Source organism: Zosterops lateralis (assembly GCF_965231275.1).
Source record: "Zosterops lateralis genome assembly, chromosome: 37".
NCBI classification, from domain to species: Eukaryota; Metazoa; Chordata; class Aves; order Passeriformes; family Zosteropidae; genus Zosterops; species Zosterops lateralis.
In genome coordinates this window covers 121844-143265 of record NC_139797.1, presented here as the reverse complement: position 1 = coordinate 143265, position 21422 = coordinate 121844, and the positions used below count along the sequence as shown (strand labels likewise).

The 21422-nt window shown below is 51.7% G+C and overlaps 2 protein-coding genes across 2 annotated transcripts; both read left to right on the top strand.

The window, feature by feature from the left end:
* Positions 1-415: 415 nt before the first annotated feature.
* Positions 416-11229, top strand: DHDH (dihydrodiol dehydrogenase; the record flags this gene model as incomplete). The annotated part of the gene is made up of 8 exons (XM_083882107.1): positions 416-725; positions 1816-1927; positions 3222-3406; positions 5440-5695; positions 7125-7249; positions 9688-9838; positions 10707-10811; positions 11216-11229. Exons 1-8 carry the CDS (start codon positions 558-560, stop codon positions 11227-11229), a joined length of 1116 nt encoding a protein of 371 aa, XP_083738233.1. The 5' UTR covers positions 416-557.
* A 1198-nt stretch (positions 11230-12427) lies between these two features.
* Positions 12428-17895, top strand: RPL13A (ribosomal protein L13a). Its single transcript, XM_083882097.1, has 8 exons — positions 12428-12476; positions 12720-12792; positions 13642-13707; positions 14403-14504; positions 14594-14679; positions 15986-16045; positions 17040-17162; positions 17790-17895. Exons 1-8 carry the CDS (start codon positions 12462-12464, stop codon positions 17874-17876), a joined length of 612 nt encoding a protein of 203 aa, XP_083738223.1. The 5' UTR covers positions 12428-12461; the 3' UTR covers positions 17877-17895.
* Positions 17896-21422: the final 3527 nt, after the last annotated feature.

Genomic DNA, 21422 nt, shown 5'->3' with positions numbered 1-21422 from the left:
GAATAACCGGGACAGGGACAGGGAGCAGGAACAGGTGTCCCCTGTCCCAGGGACAACCGGGACAAGGATTGAGACCGGGACAGGGACCAGGACAGGAACAGGGACAACTGAACCGGGACAGGGACAACCAGGACCGGGACAGGGACAACCGGGACAGGGACACGGGCCGGGATTAGGATCAGGACAGGGACAAGGGTTGGGGACAAGGGTCGGGACAAGGATCAGGGACTGGGACAAGGAGCGGGATCAGAACCGGGACAGGGACAGGGACAGGGACCAGGACCGGGACAAAAACCGGGACAGGGACAAGAACCGGGACCGGGACAGGAACAGGGACAGGAACAGGGACAGGGAGAGAAACAGGGAGCAGGACAAGAACTGGGACAGAACCGGGACAGGGATCAGAACCGGGCCAGGACAGGGACAGGGACAAGAACAGGGACAGAGACAAGAACCGGGACAGAGACAAGAACCGGGACAAGAACAGGGACAGAACCAGGACCAGGACCGGGACAAGGATCAGACAACCGGGACAGACCCGGGACAGGCACAGGGCCATGGAGGCGGCTCAGAACCCGAACCAGGACCCGAACCAGGACCAGAACCAGGCCAGGGAGCCGTGCCAGGCCCGGGCCGGCCCCACGCGCTGGGGGATCTGCTCGGCCGGGAAGATCAGCCACGACTTCGCGGTGGCCCTGGGGACCCTCCCGGACAGCGAGCACACGGTGACACCGCGGGGACAAAGGGGACGGGGCGGGGGGCGAAATAATGGGGGGGGCTAAAAAAATCCTGGGGAAAAAAAAAAATTAAAAAAAAAAAAAAAAAATCCCTGGGGGGAGCCAAAAGTCCTGGGGGAAAACCCAAAAAAAAAAAAAAAAAAAAAAAAAAAAAAAAAAAAAAAAAAAAAAAATCTATATATCTATATATCTATCTATATCTATATCTCCATGGGGGAACCTAAAAAATTCCCTGTGAGATCCCAAAAAAATCCCGGGGGGAACCCAAAAATATCCCTGGGGGACCCAAAAAAAAAAAAAAAATCCCTGTGGGGAACCAAAAGTCCTGGGGGAAAATAATAATTAAAATAATAATAATAATAATTAAAAAAATCCATGAGGGAACCCAAAAAAAATTCCCTGGGGGACCCAAAAAAATCCCCAGGAGGAGCCTAAAAAAAAAATCCCTGAAGGACCCCCAAAAGACCTCCCGGGACCCCCCAAAACCCCCAGGACCCCAAAAAAAAAATCCCTGGGCGTGTCCCAATGTCGCGGTTTTATATTATATTATATTATATTATATTATATTATATTATATTATATTATATTATATTATATTATATTATATTATGTATTATATTATATTATATTATATGATGTATTATATTGTATTATATATTATATATTATATTATATTATATTACATTATATTACATTGTATTATATTATATATTATATTGTATTATATTATATTATATTATATTATATTATATTATATTATATTATATTATATTTTATTATATTATATTATACTGTATTATATTATATTATATTGTATTGTATTTTTAAAATTATTTTAATTTATTTCAATTTTTAAATTTATTTATTTATTTATTTATTTATTTATTAATTTTTTATTTATTTATTTTTATTTTATTTTTATTTTTAATTTTTTAATTTTTTTTTTCCCCTTAAATGCCCTAAAACCAGGCGGTTTTTTTTGGGGTTTCCCAGGGAGGGTTTTTTGGGGTATCTCGGGGGGGCTTTCAGGGTGTCTCGGGGGTATTTTGGGGTCTCCCTGACCCCCCTGTCCCCCCAGATCGGGGCCGTGGCCGCCCGGGATTTGGGGCGCGCTCAGGAATTCGCGCGGCGCTTCGGGGTCCCCCGGGCCTACGGGAGCTACGAGGAGCTGGCGGAGGACCCCGAGCTGGGTGAGACCCCGAAAATGGGGCTGGGGGGTCCTAAAGGGGGTTTGGGGGGTCCTGGGGGAATTTTGGGGGAAATTAGGGGAATTTTGGGGGATTTTCGGGGATTTTTGGGGGATTTTAGGGGTCCTGAGGGAATTTTGGGGGGTCCTGAGGGGGTCTGAGGGGGCCTAAAGGGGGTTTTGGGGTGACCTGAGAGAATTTTGGGGGGATTTTGGGGGGTCCTGGGGGATTTTGGGGAGATTTTGGGGATTTTTGGGGGGTCCTGGGGGGTTTTTGGGGTCCCCCGGGCCTACGGGAGCTCCGAGGAGCCGGCCCAGGACCCCGAGCTGGGTGAGACCCCGAAAATGGGTCTGGGGGGTCCTGGGGGGGTCTGGGGGGTCCTGGGGGATTTTTGGGGCATTATTGGGGATTTTTGGGGAGATTTTGGGGGGATTTTAGGGTGTTCTGAGGGGATTTGGGGGGATTTTGGGGGTCCTGAGGGACTTTTGGGGGTCCTGAGGGGATTTGAGGGGTCCTGAGAGAATTTTGGGGTGCCCTGAGGTGTATTTTGGGGTAAATTGGCGTGGTAAATTGGGGTTTTTATGGGATTTTTATGGGATTTTTAATGGGATTTTTGGGTTTTTTATGGGAGTCTTGGGGTTTTTTGGGGTGGGGATTTTTTTGGGTGGGGTTTTTTGGGGTGGGGATTTTTTTGGGGTCCCCTGACGGTGATTTTGGGGTGTCCCCGCAGACGTGGTGTACGTGGGCGTGATAAAATGGGGTTTTTATGGGATTTTTTTAATGGGATTTTTTTAATGGGATTTTTGGGGTTTTTTAATGGGATTTTTTGGGGGGGGGGTTTTAATAGGATTTTTAATGGGATTTTTTGGGGTTTTTTTGGGATTTTTAAATGGGATTTTTTGGTTTTTTTTTTTAATGGGGTTTTTTAATGGGATTTTTAATGGGATTTTTAATGGGATTTTTTAATGGGATTTTTTAATGGGATTTTTTAGGTTTTTTAATGGGATTTTTTAATGGGATTTTTTGGGGTTTTTAATGGGATTTTTGGGGTTTTTATGGGATTTTTTAAATGGGATTTTTTCGGGGTGTGTTTTTTGGGATCGGGATTTTTTTAGGGTGCCCTGATGAGTTTTTTGGGGTAAATTGGCGTGGTAAATTGGTTTTTAAAATGGGATTTTAATGGGATTTTTATGGGATTTTTATGGGATTTTTTTGGTTTTTCATGGGATTTTTGGACCGGGATTTTTTTGGGTGGGTTTTTTTGGGATGGGGATTTTTTTGGGGGTCCCCTGATGAGTTTTTTGGGGTGTCCCCGCAGACGTGGTGTACGTGGGCGCCGTGAACTCCTCGCACCTGGCCCTGGGGCTGCTGTTCCTGCGGCGCGGCCGCCCCGTCCTGATGGAGAAACCCATGGCCCTGGGGGCCGCGGAGGTGGCCCAGCTGGCCCGGGAGGCCCGGGAGAGGGGGGTCTTCCTGATGGAGGTGAGACCAGTATAACCCAGTGTAACCCAGTATAACCCAGTGTAACCCAGTATAACCCAGTGTAACCCAGTGTAACCCAGTGTAACCCAGTGTAACCCAGTGTAACCCAGTATAACCCAGTGTAACCCAGTATAACCCAGTATAACCCAGTGTAACCCAGTGTAACCCAGTGTAACCCAGTATAACCCAGTGTAACCCAGTGTAACCCAGTATAGCCCAGTGTAACCCAGTGTAACCCAGTATAGCCCAGTGTAACCCAGTGTAACCCAGTGTAACCCAGTATAACCCAGTGTAACCCAGTGTAACCCAGTATAACCCAGTGTAACCCAGTGTAACCCAGTGTAACCCAGTGTAACCCAGTATAACCCAGTGTAACCCACTATAACCCAGTGTAACCCAGTGTAACCCAGTATAACCCAGTGTAACCCAGTGTAACCCAGTATAACCCACTATAACCCAGTGTAACCCAGTGTAACCCAGTGTAACCCAGTGTAACCCAGTATAACCCACTATAACCCACTATAACCCACTATAACCCAGTGTAACCCAGTGTAACCCAGTATAGCCCAGTGTAACCCAGTGTAACCCAGTGTAACCCAGTATAACCCAGTATAACCCAGTATAACCCAGTGTAACCCAGTGTAACCCAGTATAACCCAGTGTAACCCAGTGTAACCCAGTGTAACCCAGTATAGCCCAGTATAACCCAGTGTAACCCAGTGTAACCCAGTGTAACCCAGTATAACCCAGTGTAACCCAGTGTAACCCAGTATAACCCAGTATAACCCAGTGTAACCCAGTATAACCCAGTGTAACCCAGTGTAACCCAGTATAACCCAGTGTAACCCAGTATAACCCAGTATAACCCAGTGTAACCCAGTGTAACCCAGTGTAACCCAGTGTAACCCAGTATAACCCAGTATAACCCACTATAACCCAGTGTAACCCAGTGTAACCCAGTATAACCCAGTGTAACCCAGTGTAACCCAGTATAACCCAGTGTAACCCAGTATAACCCAGTATAGCCCAGTGTAACCCAGTATAACCCAGTATAGCCCAGTGTAACCCAGTGTAACCCAGTATAACCCAGTATAACCCAGTGAGACCAGTAACCCCCTCCCAGTAACACCAGTGAGACCAGTGACCCCATTCCCTAGGATCCCAGTATAACCCAGTGCTCCCAGTATAACCCAGTATAACCCAGTGAGACCAGTGACCTGTTCCCAGTGAGACCAGTGACACATTGACAGGGATCCCAGTGCTCCCAGTCCCTCCCAGTATAACCCAGTTTGTCTCCCCAGGGGTTCTGGACCCGTTTTTTCCCGGCCTGGCGGCGCCTGCGCTCGCTCCTCTCCGGGGGGTCCCTGGGGGTCCCAGTGCCCCATTCCCCCATCCCCAGTATAACCCAGTCCCCCCATTCCCCCATTCCCAGTATAACCCAGTATAACCCAGTATAACCCAGTATAACCCAGTTTGTCTCCCCAGGGGTTCTGGACCCGTTTTTTCCCGGCCTGGCGGCGCCTGCGCTCGCTCCTCTCCGGGGGGTCCCTGGGGGTCCCAGTGCCCCATTCCCCCATCCCCAGTATAACCCAGTCCCCCCATTCCCCCATTCCCAGTATAACCCAGTATAACCCAGTATAACCCAGTATAACCCAGTATAACCCATTCTCTCTCTCCAGGGGTTCTGGACCCGTTTTTTCCCGGCCTGGCGGCGGCTGCGCTCACTGCTCTCCGGGGGGTCCCTGGGGGTCCCAGTGCCCCATTCCCAGTATCCCCATTCCCAGTATAACCCAGTATAACCCAGTATCCCCAGTATAACCCAGTTTGTCTCCCCAGGGGTTCTGGACCCGTTTTTTCCCGGCCTGGCGGCGCCTGCGCTCGCTGCTCTCCGGGGGGTCCCTGGGGGTCCCAGTGCCCCATTCCCCCATTCCCAGTATAACCCAGTATCCCCATTCCCCCATTCCCAGTATAACCCAGTGCTCCCAGTATAACCCAGTCTAACCCAGTCTAACCCAGTTTGTCTCTCCCCCCAGGGGTTCTGGACCCGTTTTTTCCCGGCCTGGCGGCGCCTGCGCTCGCTCCTCTCCGGGGGGTCCCTGGGGGTCCCCAGGGTGCTCCGGGCCGAGCTGGGCTTTGCCCTGGGGGGGGTCCCGCGGCTCCGGGAGCCGGCCCTGGGCGGGGGGGCGCTGCTGGACCTGGGGGGGTACGGGGTGCAGATGGCGCTGGCCCTGCTGGGGACCCCCGGGACCCTCCCCCAGGTCAGGGCGCACGGAGTGCTGCACCCCACCGGTACGGACTGGGGATACTGGGGGGATACTGGGGGGACTGGGAGGGGCTGGGAGGGGTTTGGGGGGCACTGGGGGTCACTGGGTTATACTGGGAGGGGATTGAGAGAGGATTGGGGGATACTGGGAGGGGTTTGGGGGGGACTGGGTTATACTGGGTTATACTGGGAGGAGATTGGGGGGACTGGGAGGGGATTGGGAGGGGATTGGGGGGCACTGGGTTATACTGGGAGGGACTGGGAGAGGATTGGGGGATACTGGGAGGGGACTGGGGGGGAGACTGGGGGATACTGGGTTATACTGGGAGGGCACTGGGTTATAGCGGGTTATACTGGGAGGGACTGGGGGGGCTTGGAGGTCACTGGGTTATACTGGGAGGGATGAGGAGGGACTGGGAGGGGACTGGGTTGTACTGGAGGGACTGGGAGGGGGCTGGGAGGGGTTTGGGGGGGACTGGGGGTCACTGGGTTATACTGGGAGGGGATTGAGAGAGGATTGGGGGATACTGGGAGGGACTGGGTTATACTGGGAGGGGTTTGGGGGATACTGGGGGGGACTGGGAGGGGATTGGGGGGACTGGGGGGACTGGGAGGGGATTGGGGGGACTGGGTTTTACTGGGTTTTACTGGGTTATATTGGGAGGGGTTGGGGGGCACTGGGGAGAACTGGGAGGGATTGGGTTATACTGGGTTATACTGGGAGGGGGTTGAGGGGAACTGGGTCACTGTTGGGGTCACTCTTTTCTCCATTATCCCCCCGTTTTTTCCCTTTTCCCCATTTTTCCTGCTGTTTTTCCCCATTTTTCCCCTTTATTTCCCCCCATTTCCCCCCCCCCCCGTTTTTTCCCCATTATTTCCCCCATTATTTTCCCCCAATTTTCCCCCCTATTTTTCCCCCTTTATTTCCCCATTTTCTCCCTATTTTTCCCCCTATTTTTTCCCCTTTATTTCCCCATTTTCTCCCTATTTTTCCCCCCTATTTTTTCCCCTTTATTTCCCCATTTTCTCCCTATTTTTCCCCCCTATTTTTTCCCCTTTATTTCCCCCATTTTCCCCCAATTTTCCCCCCTATTTTTCCCCCTTTATTTCCCCATTTTCTCCCTATTTTTCCCCCTATTTTTCCCCCTTTATTTCCCCATTTTCTCCCTATTTTTCCCCCTATTTTTCCCCTTTATTTCCCCATTTTCTCCCTATTTTTCCCCCCTATTTTTCCCCTTTATTTCCCCATTTTCTCCCTATTTTTCCCCCTATTTTTTCCCCTTTATTTCCCCATTTTCTCCCTATTTTCCCCCCTATTTTTCCCCATTTTTTCCCCATTATCCCCCAATTTTCCCCATTATTTTCCCCCTTTATTTCCCGGTGTTTTCCCCATTTTCCCCATTATTTTCCCGGTGTTTTTCCCCATATTTCCCCCATTTTTTCCCCGTTTTCCAGGCGTGGACGAGTCGGTGTCGGTGACTCTGGAGTTCCCCGGGGGGGCTCTGGCCGTTCTCACCGTGTCCATGGCGGCCGAGCTGCCGGGGGGGGCGGCGCTGGGGGGACCCCGCGGCTGGGCACAGGTGACCCCAAAACTGAGACCCCAGACCCCAAAACCCGGGGGCTGGGACCCCAAAACCCCAAAACCCGGGGGGGGGGCGGCGCTGGGGGGACCCCGGGGATGGGCACAGGTGACCCCAAAACCTGAACCCGGGATAACCCTAAAAACCAGGACCCCAAAATCCGGGATAGCCCCAAAACCTGGGACCCCAAACCCCAAAATCTGGGACCCCAAAACCAGGGTGACCCCAAACCGGGGGTGACCCCAAAATCCGGGACCCCAAACCCCAAAATCCGGGGGCTGGGACCCCAAAACCTGGGAGGGGGACCCTAAAAAAACGGGAGGGACCCTAAAACCGGGACCCCAAAACTCGAGGGGTGATCCCAAACCGAGGGTGACCCCAAAACCCGGGACCCCAAACCCCAAAATCTGGGACCCCAAAACCAGGGTGACCCCAAACCGGGGGTGACCCCAAAACCCGGGACCCCAAACCCCAAAACCCGGGGAGGGACCCTAAAAACCGGGATAACCCCAAAATCCGGGGGCTGGGACCCCAAAACCTGGGAGGGGGACCCTAAAAACCCAAAAATCGGGACCCCAAACCCCAAAACCCGGGTGTGACCGGGTCTGGGTTTGGGGTTTTGGGGGTCCATTTTTGGGGTTTGGGGTCTGGGTTTGGGGTTTGGGGTCTTGGTCTGTTTTTGGGGTCCATTTTTGGGGTTTGGAGTCTGTTTTTGGGTTCTGTTTTGGGGTTTTGGGATCCGTTTTTGGGGTTTGTTTTGGGATTTTGGGGTCTATTTTTTTGGTGTTTGGGATACATTTTTGGGGTCCGTTTTTGGGGTTCAAGATCCGTTTTTGGGGTGTCTGTTTTTGGGATTTTGGGGTCTGGTTTTGGGTGTTTTTTTGGGGGGGTTCAGGGTCTGTTTTTGGGGTTTGTTTTTTGGGATTTTGGGGTCTGTTTTTCCGGTGTTTGGGATCCAGTTTTGGGGTCCATTTTTTGGGGATTTTGGGGTTTGTTTTTGGGATTTTGGGGTCCATTTTTTGGGGATTTTGGGGTTTGTTTTTGGGGTTTTGGGATCCATTTTTGGGGTCTGTTTTTGGGGTCTGGGGTCTGGATTTTTTGGGCTCAGTTTTTGGGTTTTGGGATCTGTTTTTGGGGTCCATTTTTGGGGTCTGGGGTCCCTTCTGGGGTCTCTAACCCCCCTTTTCTCCCCCCCAGTTCCCCAGCCACATGAACTGCCCCACGGAGCTGCTCTGGGGGGGCACCGGGGGGGTCTGGGGTCTGTTTTTGGGGTCAATTTTTGGGGTCTGGGGTCTCTTTTGGGGCCTGTTATTTGTGGTTTGTTTTTTGGTTTTTGGGGTCTGTTTTTGGGGTCCATTTTTGGGATTTTGGGGTCTGGCTTTGGGGTTTTGGGGTCTGTTTTTTCGGTGTTTGGGCTCCATTTTTGGGGTTTGTTTTGGGGATTTTGGGTCCATTTTTGGGGTCTCTAACCCCCCTTTTCTCCCCCCCAGTTCCCCAGCCACATGAACTGCCCCACGGAGCTGCTCTGGGGGGGCACCGGGGGGGTCTGGGGTCTGCTTTTGGGGTCCATTTTCGGGATTTTTGGGGTCTAATTTGGAGATTTTGGGGTCTGGTTTTGGGTGGTTTTTTGGGGGGGTTCAGGGTCCGTTTTTGGGGTCTGTTTTTGGGGTTTTGGGGTCTGTTTTTTTGGTGTTCGGGATCCAGTTTTGGGGTCCATTTTTTGGGATTTTTTGGGTCCATTTTTTGGTGTTTTGGGGTCCCTTTTGGGACCTGCTATTTGTGGTTTTTTTGTTGTTCAGGATCCGTTTTTGGGGTCTTTTTTTGGGATTTTGGGGTCTGTTTTTGAGTTCTGTTTTTAGGGGGTCTGTTTAGGGTTCGGGGTCTGTTTTTGGGGGTCTGTTTTGGGGATTTTGGGTTTGTTTTTTGGGGTTTGGGATCCGTTTTTGGGGTCTGTTTTTGGGGTCCATTTTTTTGTGTTTTTGGGGTTTATTTTGGGGGTTTTGGGGTCTGTTTTTTTGGTGTTTGGGATCCAGTTTTGGGATCCAGTTTTGGAGTCCATTTTTTGGGATTTTTGGGGGTCCATTTTTGGGGTCTGGGGTCTGGATTTTTTGGGCTCGGTTTTTGGGTTTTGGGGTCCATTTTTGGGGTTTATTTTTGGGATTTTGGGGTCTGTTTTTTCGGTGTTTGGGATCCAGTTTTGGGGTCCATTTTTGGGATTTTTGGGGTCAGTTTTTGGGGTCTGGGGTCTCTAACCCCCCTTTTCCCCCCCCAGTTCCCCAGCCACATGAACTGCCCCACGGAGCTGCTCTGGGGGGGCACCGGGGGGGTCTGGGGTCTGTTTTTGGGGTCCATTTTTGGGATTTTTGGGGTCCATTTTTGGGATTTTTGGGGTCCATGTTTTGGGTCTGGGGTCTCTAACCCCCCTTTTCCCCCCCCAGTTCCCCAGCCACATGAACTGCCCCACGGAGCTGCTCTGGGGGGGTCACCACGAGCGTTTCCCGCTGCCGCCCCCGGCCCAGCCCCTCAATTTCCCCCACGGCACCGGCCTCCGGTTCGAGGCCCAGCACGTCCGGGAGTGTCTGCTGCAGGGTCGGTTTGGGGGGAAAAAATGGGATTTTGGTTAAAATTTAAATATTGGGGGGGAATTGTGGGGTTTGGGGGTGAAATTCTGGGGTTTTGGGGTGAAAAATTTGAATATTGGGGTGAAAAATTGGGGTAAAATTCTGAATATTGGGAGGAAATCACGGGGTTTTGGTGAAATTTTAAATTTTAAATTAATTTAATTTTAAATTAATTTAAAATTTTAAATATTGGGGGGGGAAATAATGAGGTTTTGGGGGTGAAATTCTGGGGTTTTGGGGGGAAAATAATGGGTTTTGGGGGGAAAAATTGGGATTTTGGTTAAAATTTAAATATTTGGGGGGAATTGTGGCATTTTGGGGGGAAAAAATGGGATTTTGGATAAAATTCTGGGGATTTTGGGGTGAAAATTTTGAATATTGGGGTGAAAAATTGGGGTAAAATCCTGAATATTGGGGGGGAAATAATGGGATTTTGGTGAAATTTTAAATATTGGGGTGAAATTCTGGATTTTGGGGTGAAATCCGGGGTGTTTTGGGTTTTTTTGGGGTAAAATCCCGGGATTTGGGGATTTTGGGGTGAAATCCTGGATTTTGGGGGTGTTTTGGGGATTTTTGGGGTGAAATCCCAGGATTTTGGGGTCTTTGGGGGTTTTTAGGGTGAAATCCAGGGATTTTGGGGTTTTGGAGTGAAATCCCGGGATTTTGGGGTGAAATCCTGGATTTTTGGGGTGTTTTGGGGATTTTTGGGGTGAAATCCGGGGATTTTTGGGGTAAAATCCCGGGATTTTGGGGTTTTTTAGGGTAAAATCCCAGGATTTTTGGGGATTTTGGGGTCTTTGGGGTTCGGGGTGGCCGCTGACCCCCCGCGCCCCCAGGACTGACCGAGAGCCCCGAGATGCCGCTGGCCGAGAGCGAGGCCATCGCCCGCCTGCTGGACCAGGCCCGGGAGCAGGTCGGGGTGCGAGTGACCACTGACCAGAGTGACCACTGAGTGACCACTGAGTGACCACTGACCAGAGTGACCACTGAGTGACCACTGAGTGACCACTGACCGCCTGAGTGACCACTGAGTGTCCAGAGTGACCACTGACCCCCTGGAGTGATCACTGACCAGTGACACCCCCGAGTGACCACTGACCACCCGGAGTGACCACTGGCTGCCCAGAGTGACCACTGATCCCCTGAGTGACCACTGACCACTCGGAGTGACTACTGAGTGCCCGGAGTGACCACTGACCCCCCTGAGGGACACTGACCTCCCCAAAATGACCATTGACACCCTGAGTGACCACTGGAGCGGTCAATGACCCCCCTGAGTGACCACTGACCCCCCTGAGTGACCAGTGACCCCCCTGAATGACCACTGACCCTCCTGAGTGACCAGTGACCGCCAAGTGACCGCTGGAATGACCAATGGCCTCCCCTGAGTGACCACTGACCCCCCAGGTGACCCCAGGGTGACCAGGTCAGCTCTGGCTCAATAAAAGCTCCAAAACCTCCCCAGAACCGGCCGGGCTGTCCCAGTCTGTCCCAGTCTGTCCCAGTAATGGCTCAGACACTCCCAGTCCATCCCAGTCACTCCCAGTCCATCCCAGTCTGTCCCAGTTCCCTCACAGCTTGTCCCAGTCCATGCCAGTCCGTCCCAGTAATGGCTCAGACACTCCCAGTCAGGCCCAGACACACTCCCAGTTCACCCAGTTTAACCAGTTTGGGTTTATTACAGCAGCAGCCCGTGCTGTCTGAGCACAGTGACACCACACCAGTCTGTCCCAGTCTGTCCCAGTCCATGGGACACTGAGGTGACACTGGAGGCGGTTTTGGGGACACTGAGGGGACACTGGAGGGGACATTGGGGACACTGAAGGGACATTGGGGACACCGAGGTGACACTGGGGGGACACTGAGGGGACAGTGGAGGTGACATTAGTGACACTGAGGGGACACTGAGGGGACGCTGAGGTGACACTGAGGGGGACATTGAGGACACTGAGGGGACACTGAGATGACCCTGGGAACACTGAGGGGACACTGAGGTGACATTGGGGACACTGAGGTGACACTGGGGACACTGAGGTGACATTGGGGACACTGAGGTGACACTGAGGTGACACTGAGGTGACACTGAGGTGACCCTGGTGACAGTGGGACCCGGGAAGGAACAATGGGACGTGGGGGGGGGCAGGGGCAGAGCTGTGGACAGCGGGGGACAAGAGGGGACAGCGGGAACCACAGGAGGCGGTTCTGGGGACACTGAGGTGACACTGGGGACACTGAGGTGACACTGGGGACACTGGAGGTGTTTTTGGGGACGCTGAGGTGACACTGAGGCGATTTTCCCGCCCAGGGACTCCCCCTCCACTTCCGCCCTCAATGGTTCCTCCCAGCGCCGCTTCGCGCCCTTTTTTTCCACCATGACGTCACTTCCGCCCTCACATCTCTTCTCCCTCCTCAGCTTCGCGCACTTTTTACTCCCTGACGTCACTTCCGCCCATACCTCCATTTCCCCGCCGCAGCTTCGCGCCCTTTTTCCCCCGATGTGACATCACTTCCGCCCCTGCCTTGCCCCCCGGCGGAAGCGGCGACCCCGCGTGGCGCGGTGGGCGGGGCCTCTTCGTGAGGGGAACGCGGCCATGGCGGAGCCGCGGGTGCGGCCCGGGGGGAACCGGGGCCGGATCGGGGGGTCCGGAGCCCCCCAAAGGGCTCGGGAGGGGCTCGGGGAAAGGGCTGAGCACCGAGGGAACCGCGGGGAACCGCGGGAGGGCGGCGGGAGGAGCGCGGGGCGCGGCCACGTGGAGCCCGGTGAAGGCCTCAAGGCGCCCGGTTAAAAAAAAAATATAAAAGCTCCGGTAAAAAGGCGAGATCTCACCTCAAGGCTGTTGATACCGCAGGTTTTGGTGATCGACGGCCGCGGGCACCTCCTGGGGCGGCTGGCGGCGATCGTGGCCAAGCAGGTGCTGCTGGGTGAGTGAGTGCGGGGCCGGTTTGGGGGTTGTTTAAAGTTATTTATCGGGAAATTTAATCGGGATTAACGGGAAAATCCCCCCGCGCCGTGATGAGAACTCTCGGCTGTCGAGTTTAGCGGCAATGAGAGTCGCCAACATGCACTACCAGCTGAGCGCGGGGGGAAAAACGGGGAAAAAATTGGAATTATCCGGGAATAAACGAGGGGAAAAAATAGAAAAAAACAGGGAAAAAAAGGGGGGAAATGGGAATAACCAAGGGGGAAAAAAACCAGGAAAAAAACAGAGGGGAAAAAAAGAAAAAAGAAAAAAAAAAAAGAAATAAGCGAGAGGAAAAACGAGAAAGAAACAGAAGGAAAAAAAAACAAAAAACCAAAAAAACAACAACAACAACAAAAAAAAAAAAAAAAAAAAAAAAAAAAAAAAAAAAAAAAAAAAAAAAAGAGAAAAATGGGAATAATCCGGGGAAAAAATTAAAAATAACCAGGGGAAAAAAACAAGGAAAATATTAGAAATAACCGGGGGAGAACTGGGAAAAAAAACAGGGAAAAACCGGGAATAACCGGGAGAAAAAAAAAAGGGGAAAAATAGAAATAACCGGGGAAAAAAACTGGGGAAAAAACCGGGAATTACCGGGGGAAAAAAAGGGAATAGCCGGGGAAAAAATTAGAAATAATTGGGGAAAAAATCGGGAATAACTGGGGGGAAAAAAGGGGAATAACCGGGGAAAAAAACTGGGGAAAAATTAGAAAAAAATAAGGGAAAAAAATCGGGAAAAACCGGGAAAAAAATGGGAAAAAAAAGAGAGGAAAACCAGAAAAAAAAAAGGTAAATAACCCGTTGTCCTCAGGGCGCCGCGTGGTCGTGGTTCGCTGCGAGGGAATCAACATCTCCGGGAACTTCTACCGGAACAAACGTGAGTGGGGGAAAATCCGGGTATTTGGGGAATAAATCCCAGGTTTTGGGGGAAAATCTCGGGGTTTGGGGGCAATCCCGGGTGGCAGAAAAATCCCCAGAAGTTTCCGGAAGGTTACTGCCCCAAATCAACCCTAAAATTGCCCTAAAATTGTCCCAAAAAACCCTAAAAAAATCCCAAAAGATCAAAAAAAATTCCCCCAAAATTCCCAAAAATCCCGAAACCCCCAAACTGCCCCAAATCAGCCCTAAAACTGCCCTAAAATTGTCCCAAAAAACCAAAAAACAAAAAAATCCCAGAAAATCCCCCAAAATTCCCCAAAATCCCCAAACCCCAAAACTGCCCCAAATCAATCCTAAAACTGCCCCAAATCAGCCCTAAAACTGCCCTAAAATTCTGGAAACTTCTGGAAACTCTCTGGAAACTTCCCTAAAACTCCCATTTTTAAAGGAATTAAACCCCCAAAGTCCCATTTTTAAAGGATTTCACTCCCCAAACTCCCATTTTTGAGGGATTTCAACCTCCAAACCCCCATTTTTAAAGGAATTAAACCTCCAAACTCCCATTTTTAAGAGAATTAAACCCCCAAACCCCAATTTTTAAAGGAATTAAACCCCCAAACCCCCATTTTTAAAGGAATTAAATCCCCAAACCCCCATTTTTAACCAATTTCTCCCCAAATCTCCTCCCCGCAGTGAAGTTCCTGGCCTTCCTGAGGAAGAGGATGAACACCAACCCCTCCAGGGGCCCTTTCCACTTCAGGGCCCCCAGCAGGATCTTCTGGCGCACGGTCCGAGGTCAGGAGACCCCAAAACCCCCCGAAAAAACCCCAAAACCCTCCAGGATTTGCCCTAAATTGTTTTTTTTCCCCCCTCAAACCCCCCAGGGATGTTGCCCCACAAAACCAAACGGGGCCAGGCCGCCCTGGAGAGGCTGAAGGTGTTTGATGGGATCCCCCCGCCCTACGACAAGGTGGGACCCCCAAAACCTGCCCCAAAATCCTCGGGTTTTACCCCCAAAAAATGGCTCAAAAATTCCTGGGTTTTACCCCAAAAAATGACCCAAAAATCCCCAAAAAATGACCCCAAAATCCCCGTATTTCACCCCAAAATCCTCGGGTTTTACCCCAAAAAATGGCCCCAAAACCGGCCCCAAAATCCCCGGGTTTTACCCCAAAAAATGACCCCAAAAATGGCCCCAAAACCCCCGGATTTTACCCCAAAAAATGGCCCTAAAATCCCCAAATTTCACCCCAAAAAAAGTCCACAAAATCCCCAAATTTATCCCCAAAAATGGCCCCAAAATCCCAAAGTTTCACCCCAAAAAAATTCCCCAAAATCCCCAAATTTATCCCCAAAAAAAGTCCCCAAAATCCCCAAATTTATCCCCAAGAAAGGGCCCCAAAACCCCAGGATTTCACCCCAAAATCCCAGAATTTCACCCCAAAACCAGCCCAAGGTGTCGATGATGTTCAGTTTTTACCTACATTGTTTGATTGATGCTGAGAAAAAAAATCCCAAATACTGAGACACCTGGGACCCCAAAAACCCCCTAAACCCACCCAAAAATCCCCTAAACCCACCCAAAATCCCATAAACCCACCCAAAAATCCCCCAAACCCACCCAAAAATACCCCTGAGGACCCCAAAAACCCCCCAAACCCACCCAAAAACCCCCTAAACCCACCCAAAAATCCCCTAAACCCACCCAAAAATACCCCTGAGGACCCCAAAAACCCCCAAACCCACCCAAAAATACCCCAAACCCACCCAAAATCCCCTGAGGGACCCCAAAAACCTCCCAGGGGACCCCAAAAATCTCCCAAACCCACCCAAAAACCCAGTGGGAGACCCCAAAAATCCCCTGGGACCCCAAAATTCCCCTAAAACCACCCAAAAATCCCCCAAAACCCACCCAAAAATCCCCCAAACCCACCTAAAAACGTCCCAGGGGACCCCAAAAAACCCCCAAACCCACCCAAAAATACCCCAAGCTCACCCAAAATCCCCTGAGGGACCCCAAAAAAACCCCCCAAACCACCTAGGGGACCCCAAAAATCCCTTAAACCCACCCAAAAACCCCTGAGGGACCCCCAAAAAAACCCCAAAACCACCTAGGGGACCCCAAAAACCCCCTAAATCCACCCAAAAACCTCCCAGGGACCCCAAAAATCCCCCAAACCCACCCAAAAATCCCCCAAACCCACCCAAAATCCCCTGAGGGACCCCAAAAACCACCTGGGGACCCCCAAAACCCCCCAAAATTTGGGATTTTCCAGAGGAAGAGGATGGTGGTTCCCGCGGCCCTAAAAATCATCCGCCTCAAACCCACCCGAAAGGTGAGAGCTGGGGGGGATTTTGGGGGGGGGTTTATAAGATTTTAGGGGGTCTTGGGGGGAATTTACAGGATTTTGGGGAGATTTAATGGGATTTTGGGATTTTTTTTGGATTTTAGGGAGATTTTAGGGAGTTTGGGGGGAATTTACAGGATTTTAGGGAGATTTAATGGGATCTTGGGGGGATTTTAAGGAGATTTAATGGGATTTTAGGGGGTTTTATAAGATTTTAGGGGGGTTTGTGGGGACTTTATAGGATTTTAGGGGGTTTGGGGGGGGAATTTACAGGATTTTAGAGAGATTTAATGGGATTTTTGGGGGATTTTACAGGATTTTAGGGAGATTTTATGGGATTTTGGTGGGGTTTCATGGGATTTTAAAGGAGATTTTATAGGATTTTATAGGATTTTACAGGATTTTGGGTTTTCTATGGGATTTGGGGTTTTTTTATGGGATTTTTTTGGATTCAGTGGGGTTTTTGGGATCCCCAGTTTGCCCCGAGGTGGGTTGGAAGTCCCAGGGCATTTATGGGATTTTATAGGATTTTATAGGATTTTGTAGGATTTTATAGGATTTTGGGTTTTCTATGGGATTTGAGGTTTTTTTATGGGATTTTGGTGGGATTTTAAGGAGATTTAATGGGATTTTAGGGATTTTGGGGGGAATTTTTGGGATTTTGAGGGGATTTTACAGGATTTTAAGGAGATTTAATGGGATTTTGGGGGATTTTATAGGATTTTAGGGGATTTTGGGGGGACTTTACCGGATTTTAGGGGATTTAATGGGATTTTAGGGAGTTTTGGGGGGACTTTATGGGATTTTGAGGGGATTTTACAGGATTTTAGGGAGATTTAATGAGTTTTTGGTGGGATTTCATGGGATTTTAAAGGAGATTTTATAGGATTTTGGGGGTTTTTATAGGATTTAGGGATTTCTATGGGATTTGAGGTATTTTTATGGGATTTTGGGGTATTTATGGGATTTTTGGGGTCCCCAGTTTGCCGTTTTGGGCCGCCTGGCCCACGAGGTGGGCTGGAAATACCGGGACGTGACCGAGGCCCTGGAGGAGAAGAGAAAAGAAAAAGCAAAACTTCGTTACAACAAGAAGAGGAAGATGATGGTGAGAAAAAAACACCAAAATCCCCAAAATTTGGGACCCTAAAAACCCATTTTCCCATTTTTTTTCCCCCCTGATTTTTTCCCATTTTTTTCCACTGATTTTTCCTTTTTTTTCCCTAATTTTCCAAATTTCTCCCTGTTTTTTTTCTCTGATTTCCCGTTATTTTCCCCCTGATTTTCCTTTATTTTTTTTTCCTGATTTTCCTTTATTTTTTTTTCCTGATTTTCCTTTATTTTTTTCCCTGATTTTCCTTTATTTTTTCCCCTGATTTTCCTTGGTTTTTTCCCCTGATTTTCCCTGGGGTTTTTTTTCCCCAATTTTCCTTTTTTTTTTCCTGATTTTCCTTTTTTTTCCCCCCGATTTTCCTTTATTTTTTCCCTGATTTTCCCTGGGGTTTTTTTTTTCCCCAATTTTCTTTTTTTTTTCCTGATTTTTCCTGGTTTTTTCACCATTTTTCCCCCAAATTTTCCCCAATTTTTTCCTTTTTTTTTTCCTTTTTTCCCCATTTTTCACATTTTTTTCCCTGATTTCCCCGTTTTTTCCCCGTTTTTCACTCAATTTCCCTCGTTTTAACCAATTTTCCCCCCGTTTTAACCGATTTCCCCCGTTTTTGCCCCGACATTTCAGAGCCTGCGGCGCCGGGCCGAGCGCAGCGCGGAGAAAAAGGCGGCGCCGTTCACGGCCGTGCTGAGACAGCACGGGCTGCTCCTGTAATAAACCCAAACTGGTTAAACTGGGTGAACTGGGAGTGTGTCTGGGCCTGACTGGGACAGACTGGGATGAACTGGGTGTTACTGGGAAGGACTGGACCAAACTGGGAGGGACTGGGAGCATCTGGGTCTGACTGGGATGGACTGGGACAGACTGGGATGGTGTCACTGTGCTCAGACAGCACGGGCTGCTCCTGTAATAAACCCAAACTGGTTATACTGGGTGAACTGGGAGTGTGTCTGGGCCTGACTGGGATAAACTGGGACAGACTGGGAGTGTCTGAGCCGTACTGGGAGTGACTGGGATGGACTGGGAGCATCCAGGTGTTACTGGGATGGACTGGGACGGACTGGGACAGACTGGGATGGACTGGGAGTGTCTGAGCCATTACTGGGACAGGCTGGGATGGACTGGGAGCATCCAGATCTTACTGGGATGGACTGGGAGTGTCTGAGCCTTACTGGGATGGACTGGGGGTTACTGGGACAGACTGGTGTGGTGGCACTGTGCTCAGACAGCACGGGCTGCTCCTGTAATAAACCCAAACTGGTTATACTGGGTGAACTGGGAGTGCATCTGGGCCTGACTGGGACAAACTGGGATGGACTGGGATGGACTGGGAGTGTCTGAGCCATTACTGGGATGGACTGGGATGGACTGGAGCAAACTGGAACAGACTGGGAGAGACTGGGATGGACTGGGTGTTACTGGGATGGACTGGGACTGGCTGGGAATGACTGGGATGGACTGGGACAGACTGGGATGGACTGGGAGCATCTGAGCCTTACTGGGACTGACTGGGACAGGCTGGGATGGACTGGAGCAAACTGGAACGGACTGGGACAGACTGGGAGTGTCTGAGCCTTACTGGGAGAGACTGGGATGGAGTGGGTGTTACTGGGAAGGACTGGACCAAACTGAGAGGGACTGGGAGCATCTGGGTCTGACTGGGATGGACTGGGACAAGCTGGGAGGGAACTGGGACAGACTGGGAGGGAACTGGGACAGACTGGGAGGGAACTGGGACAAACTGGGAGTGTCTGAGCCATTACTGGGACAGACTGGGATGGACTGGGACAGACTGGGACAGACCGGCCGGTTCTGGGGAGGTTTTGGAGCTTTTATTGAGCCAGAGCTGACCTGGTCACCCTGGGGTCACCTGGGGGGTCAGTGGTCACTCAGGGGAGGCCATTGGTCATTCCAGTGGTCACTTGGCGGTCACTGGTCACTCAGGGGGGTCAGTGGTCATTTTGGGGCAGTCACTGGTCACTCAGGAGGGTCACTGGTCACTCAGGAGGGTCAGTGGTCATTCAGGGGGGTCACTGGTCACTCAGGGGGGTCAGTGGTCATTTGGGGGGGTCAGTGGTCACTAAAGGGGGGTCAATGACCGCTCCAGTGGTCACTCAGGGTGTCAATGGTCATTTTGGGGAGGTCAGTGTCCCTCAGGGGGGTCAGTGGTCACTCGAAGGTCACTGGTCACTCCGGGGGGGGCATCGATCACTCCAGGGGGTCACTGGTCACTCCAGGGGGGCATTGGTCGCTCCGGGCAGTCACTGGTCACTCCAGGGGGTCAGTGGTCACTCCAGGGGGGCATTGGTCACTCTGGGCAGCCAGTGGCCACTCCAGGGGGTCAGTGGTCACTCTGGGGGTCAGTGGTCACTCTGGGCACTGTGGGGAAATGTCACTCAGTGTCACCAGGGTCCCGTCAGTGTCACCTCAGTGTCCCCTCACTGTAAACACTTCCGGGTACGTCACCTGTCTCGTTTATGATTGGATGTTGCTCTGTACCCCAGTTCTGCCCTCTGATTGGCCCGTTTTTTTTGAATCCCTTCCCTGATTGGTTGCTTTCAGCTCTTTCCCTGATTGGTCCAAATTTCAATCCCCGAGTCTGTTTACTGATGTGCCCTCTGATTGGTTCCTTCTCTCAACCGTTAACCCCATTGGCTGGTTATAAACCCCGCCCCTTTTGTGGCGGTATAAAACCCCTCTGAGGGAGGGCCTCGCGCTCTTCGAGTCGTCGGCGGGGACGGAGCAAAGAAAGTTCTGGAAGATCAAATTTGGCTCCTAATTGATTCTTCTGCGTCGCCTCCACCAGGGAGAAGCACTTCGGCCACAAGTCCGGTTAGAGGTGACGGGTTTTCCTTCACAATAAAGGTGAAATAACTGGGGTTTCCCTCACAATTGAGCTGAAGTCACTGGGTTTTTTTCCCTCACAATAGAGGTGAAATTACTGGGTTTTTCCCTCACAATTGAGCTGAAGTCACTGGGTTTTTCCCTCACAATAGAGTTGAAGTCACTGGGGTTTTTCCTTCACAATAGAGGTGAAATTATTGGGGTTTTCCCCTCACAATTAAGCTGAAATCACTGCACCGGGGCGACTTCCCCTCAGAAGAGCCGGCCGGTGGCCTGGGCGGGGTGGTGACACCCCAGTGTCACCTCCAGTGTCCCCTCAGTGTCTTCAGAACCACCTCAGTGTCCCCAGGGTCATCTCCTGTGCCCCCCAGTCCCTCCCAGTTCCCCCAGCACCTCTCCCAGTCCTTCCCAGTGGCCCCCAGAACCCTCCCAGTCCCTCCCAGTGCCCCCCAGTCCCTCCCAGTCCCTCCCAGTGCCCCCAGAACCCTCCCAGTCCCTCCCAGTCCCTCCCAGTGCCCCCCAGAACCCTCCCAGTCCCTCCCAGTGCCCCCAGCACCTCTCCCAGTGCCTCCAGAACCCTCCCAGTCCTTCCCAGTGTCCCCCAGTCCCTCCCAGTGCCCCCAAAACCCTCCCAGTGCCCCCAGAGCCTCTCCCAGTCCCTCCCAGTGCCCCCCAGAGCCTCTCCCAGTGCCCCCCAGTCTGTCCCAGTGCCCCCAGAACTCTCCCAGTCCCTCCCAGTGCCCCCCAGTCCCTCCCAGTCCCTCCCAGTGCCCCCAGAACCCTCCAGGTCCCTCCCAGTGGCCCCAGAGCCTCTCCCAGTGCCCCCCAATCTCTCCCAGTGCCCCCCAGAACCCTCCCAGTCCCTCCCAGTGCCCCCCAGAACCCTCCCAGTCCCTCCCAGTGCCCCCCAGAACCCTCCCAGTCCCTCCCAGTGCCCCCCAGAACCCTCCCAGTCCCTCCCAGTGCCCCCCAGAACCCTCCCAGTCCCTCCCAGTGCCCCTAGAACCCTCCCAGTGCCCCCCAGTCCCTCCCAGTACCCCCAGAGCTTCTCCCAGTCCCTCCCAGTGCCCCCCAGTCCTTCCCAGTGCCCCCAGCACCTCTCCCAGTGTCCCCAGAACCCTCCCAGTCCTTCCCAGTGTCCCCCAGTCCCTCCCAGTGCCCCCAAAACCCTCCCAGTGCCCCCAGAGCCTCTCCCAGTGGCCCCAGAACCCTCCTAGTCCCTCCCAGTGTCCTCAGAACTCTCCCAGTCCCTCCCAGTGCCCCCAGCACCCTCCCAGTGCCCCCCAGTCTGTCCCAGTGCCCCCAGAACTCTCCCAGTCCTTCCCAGTGCCCCCCAGTCCCTCCCAGTGTCCCCAGAACCCTCCCAGTCCCTCCCAGTGTCCCCAGAACCCTCCCAGTCCCTCCCAGTGCCCCCAG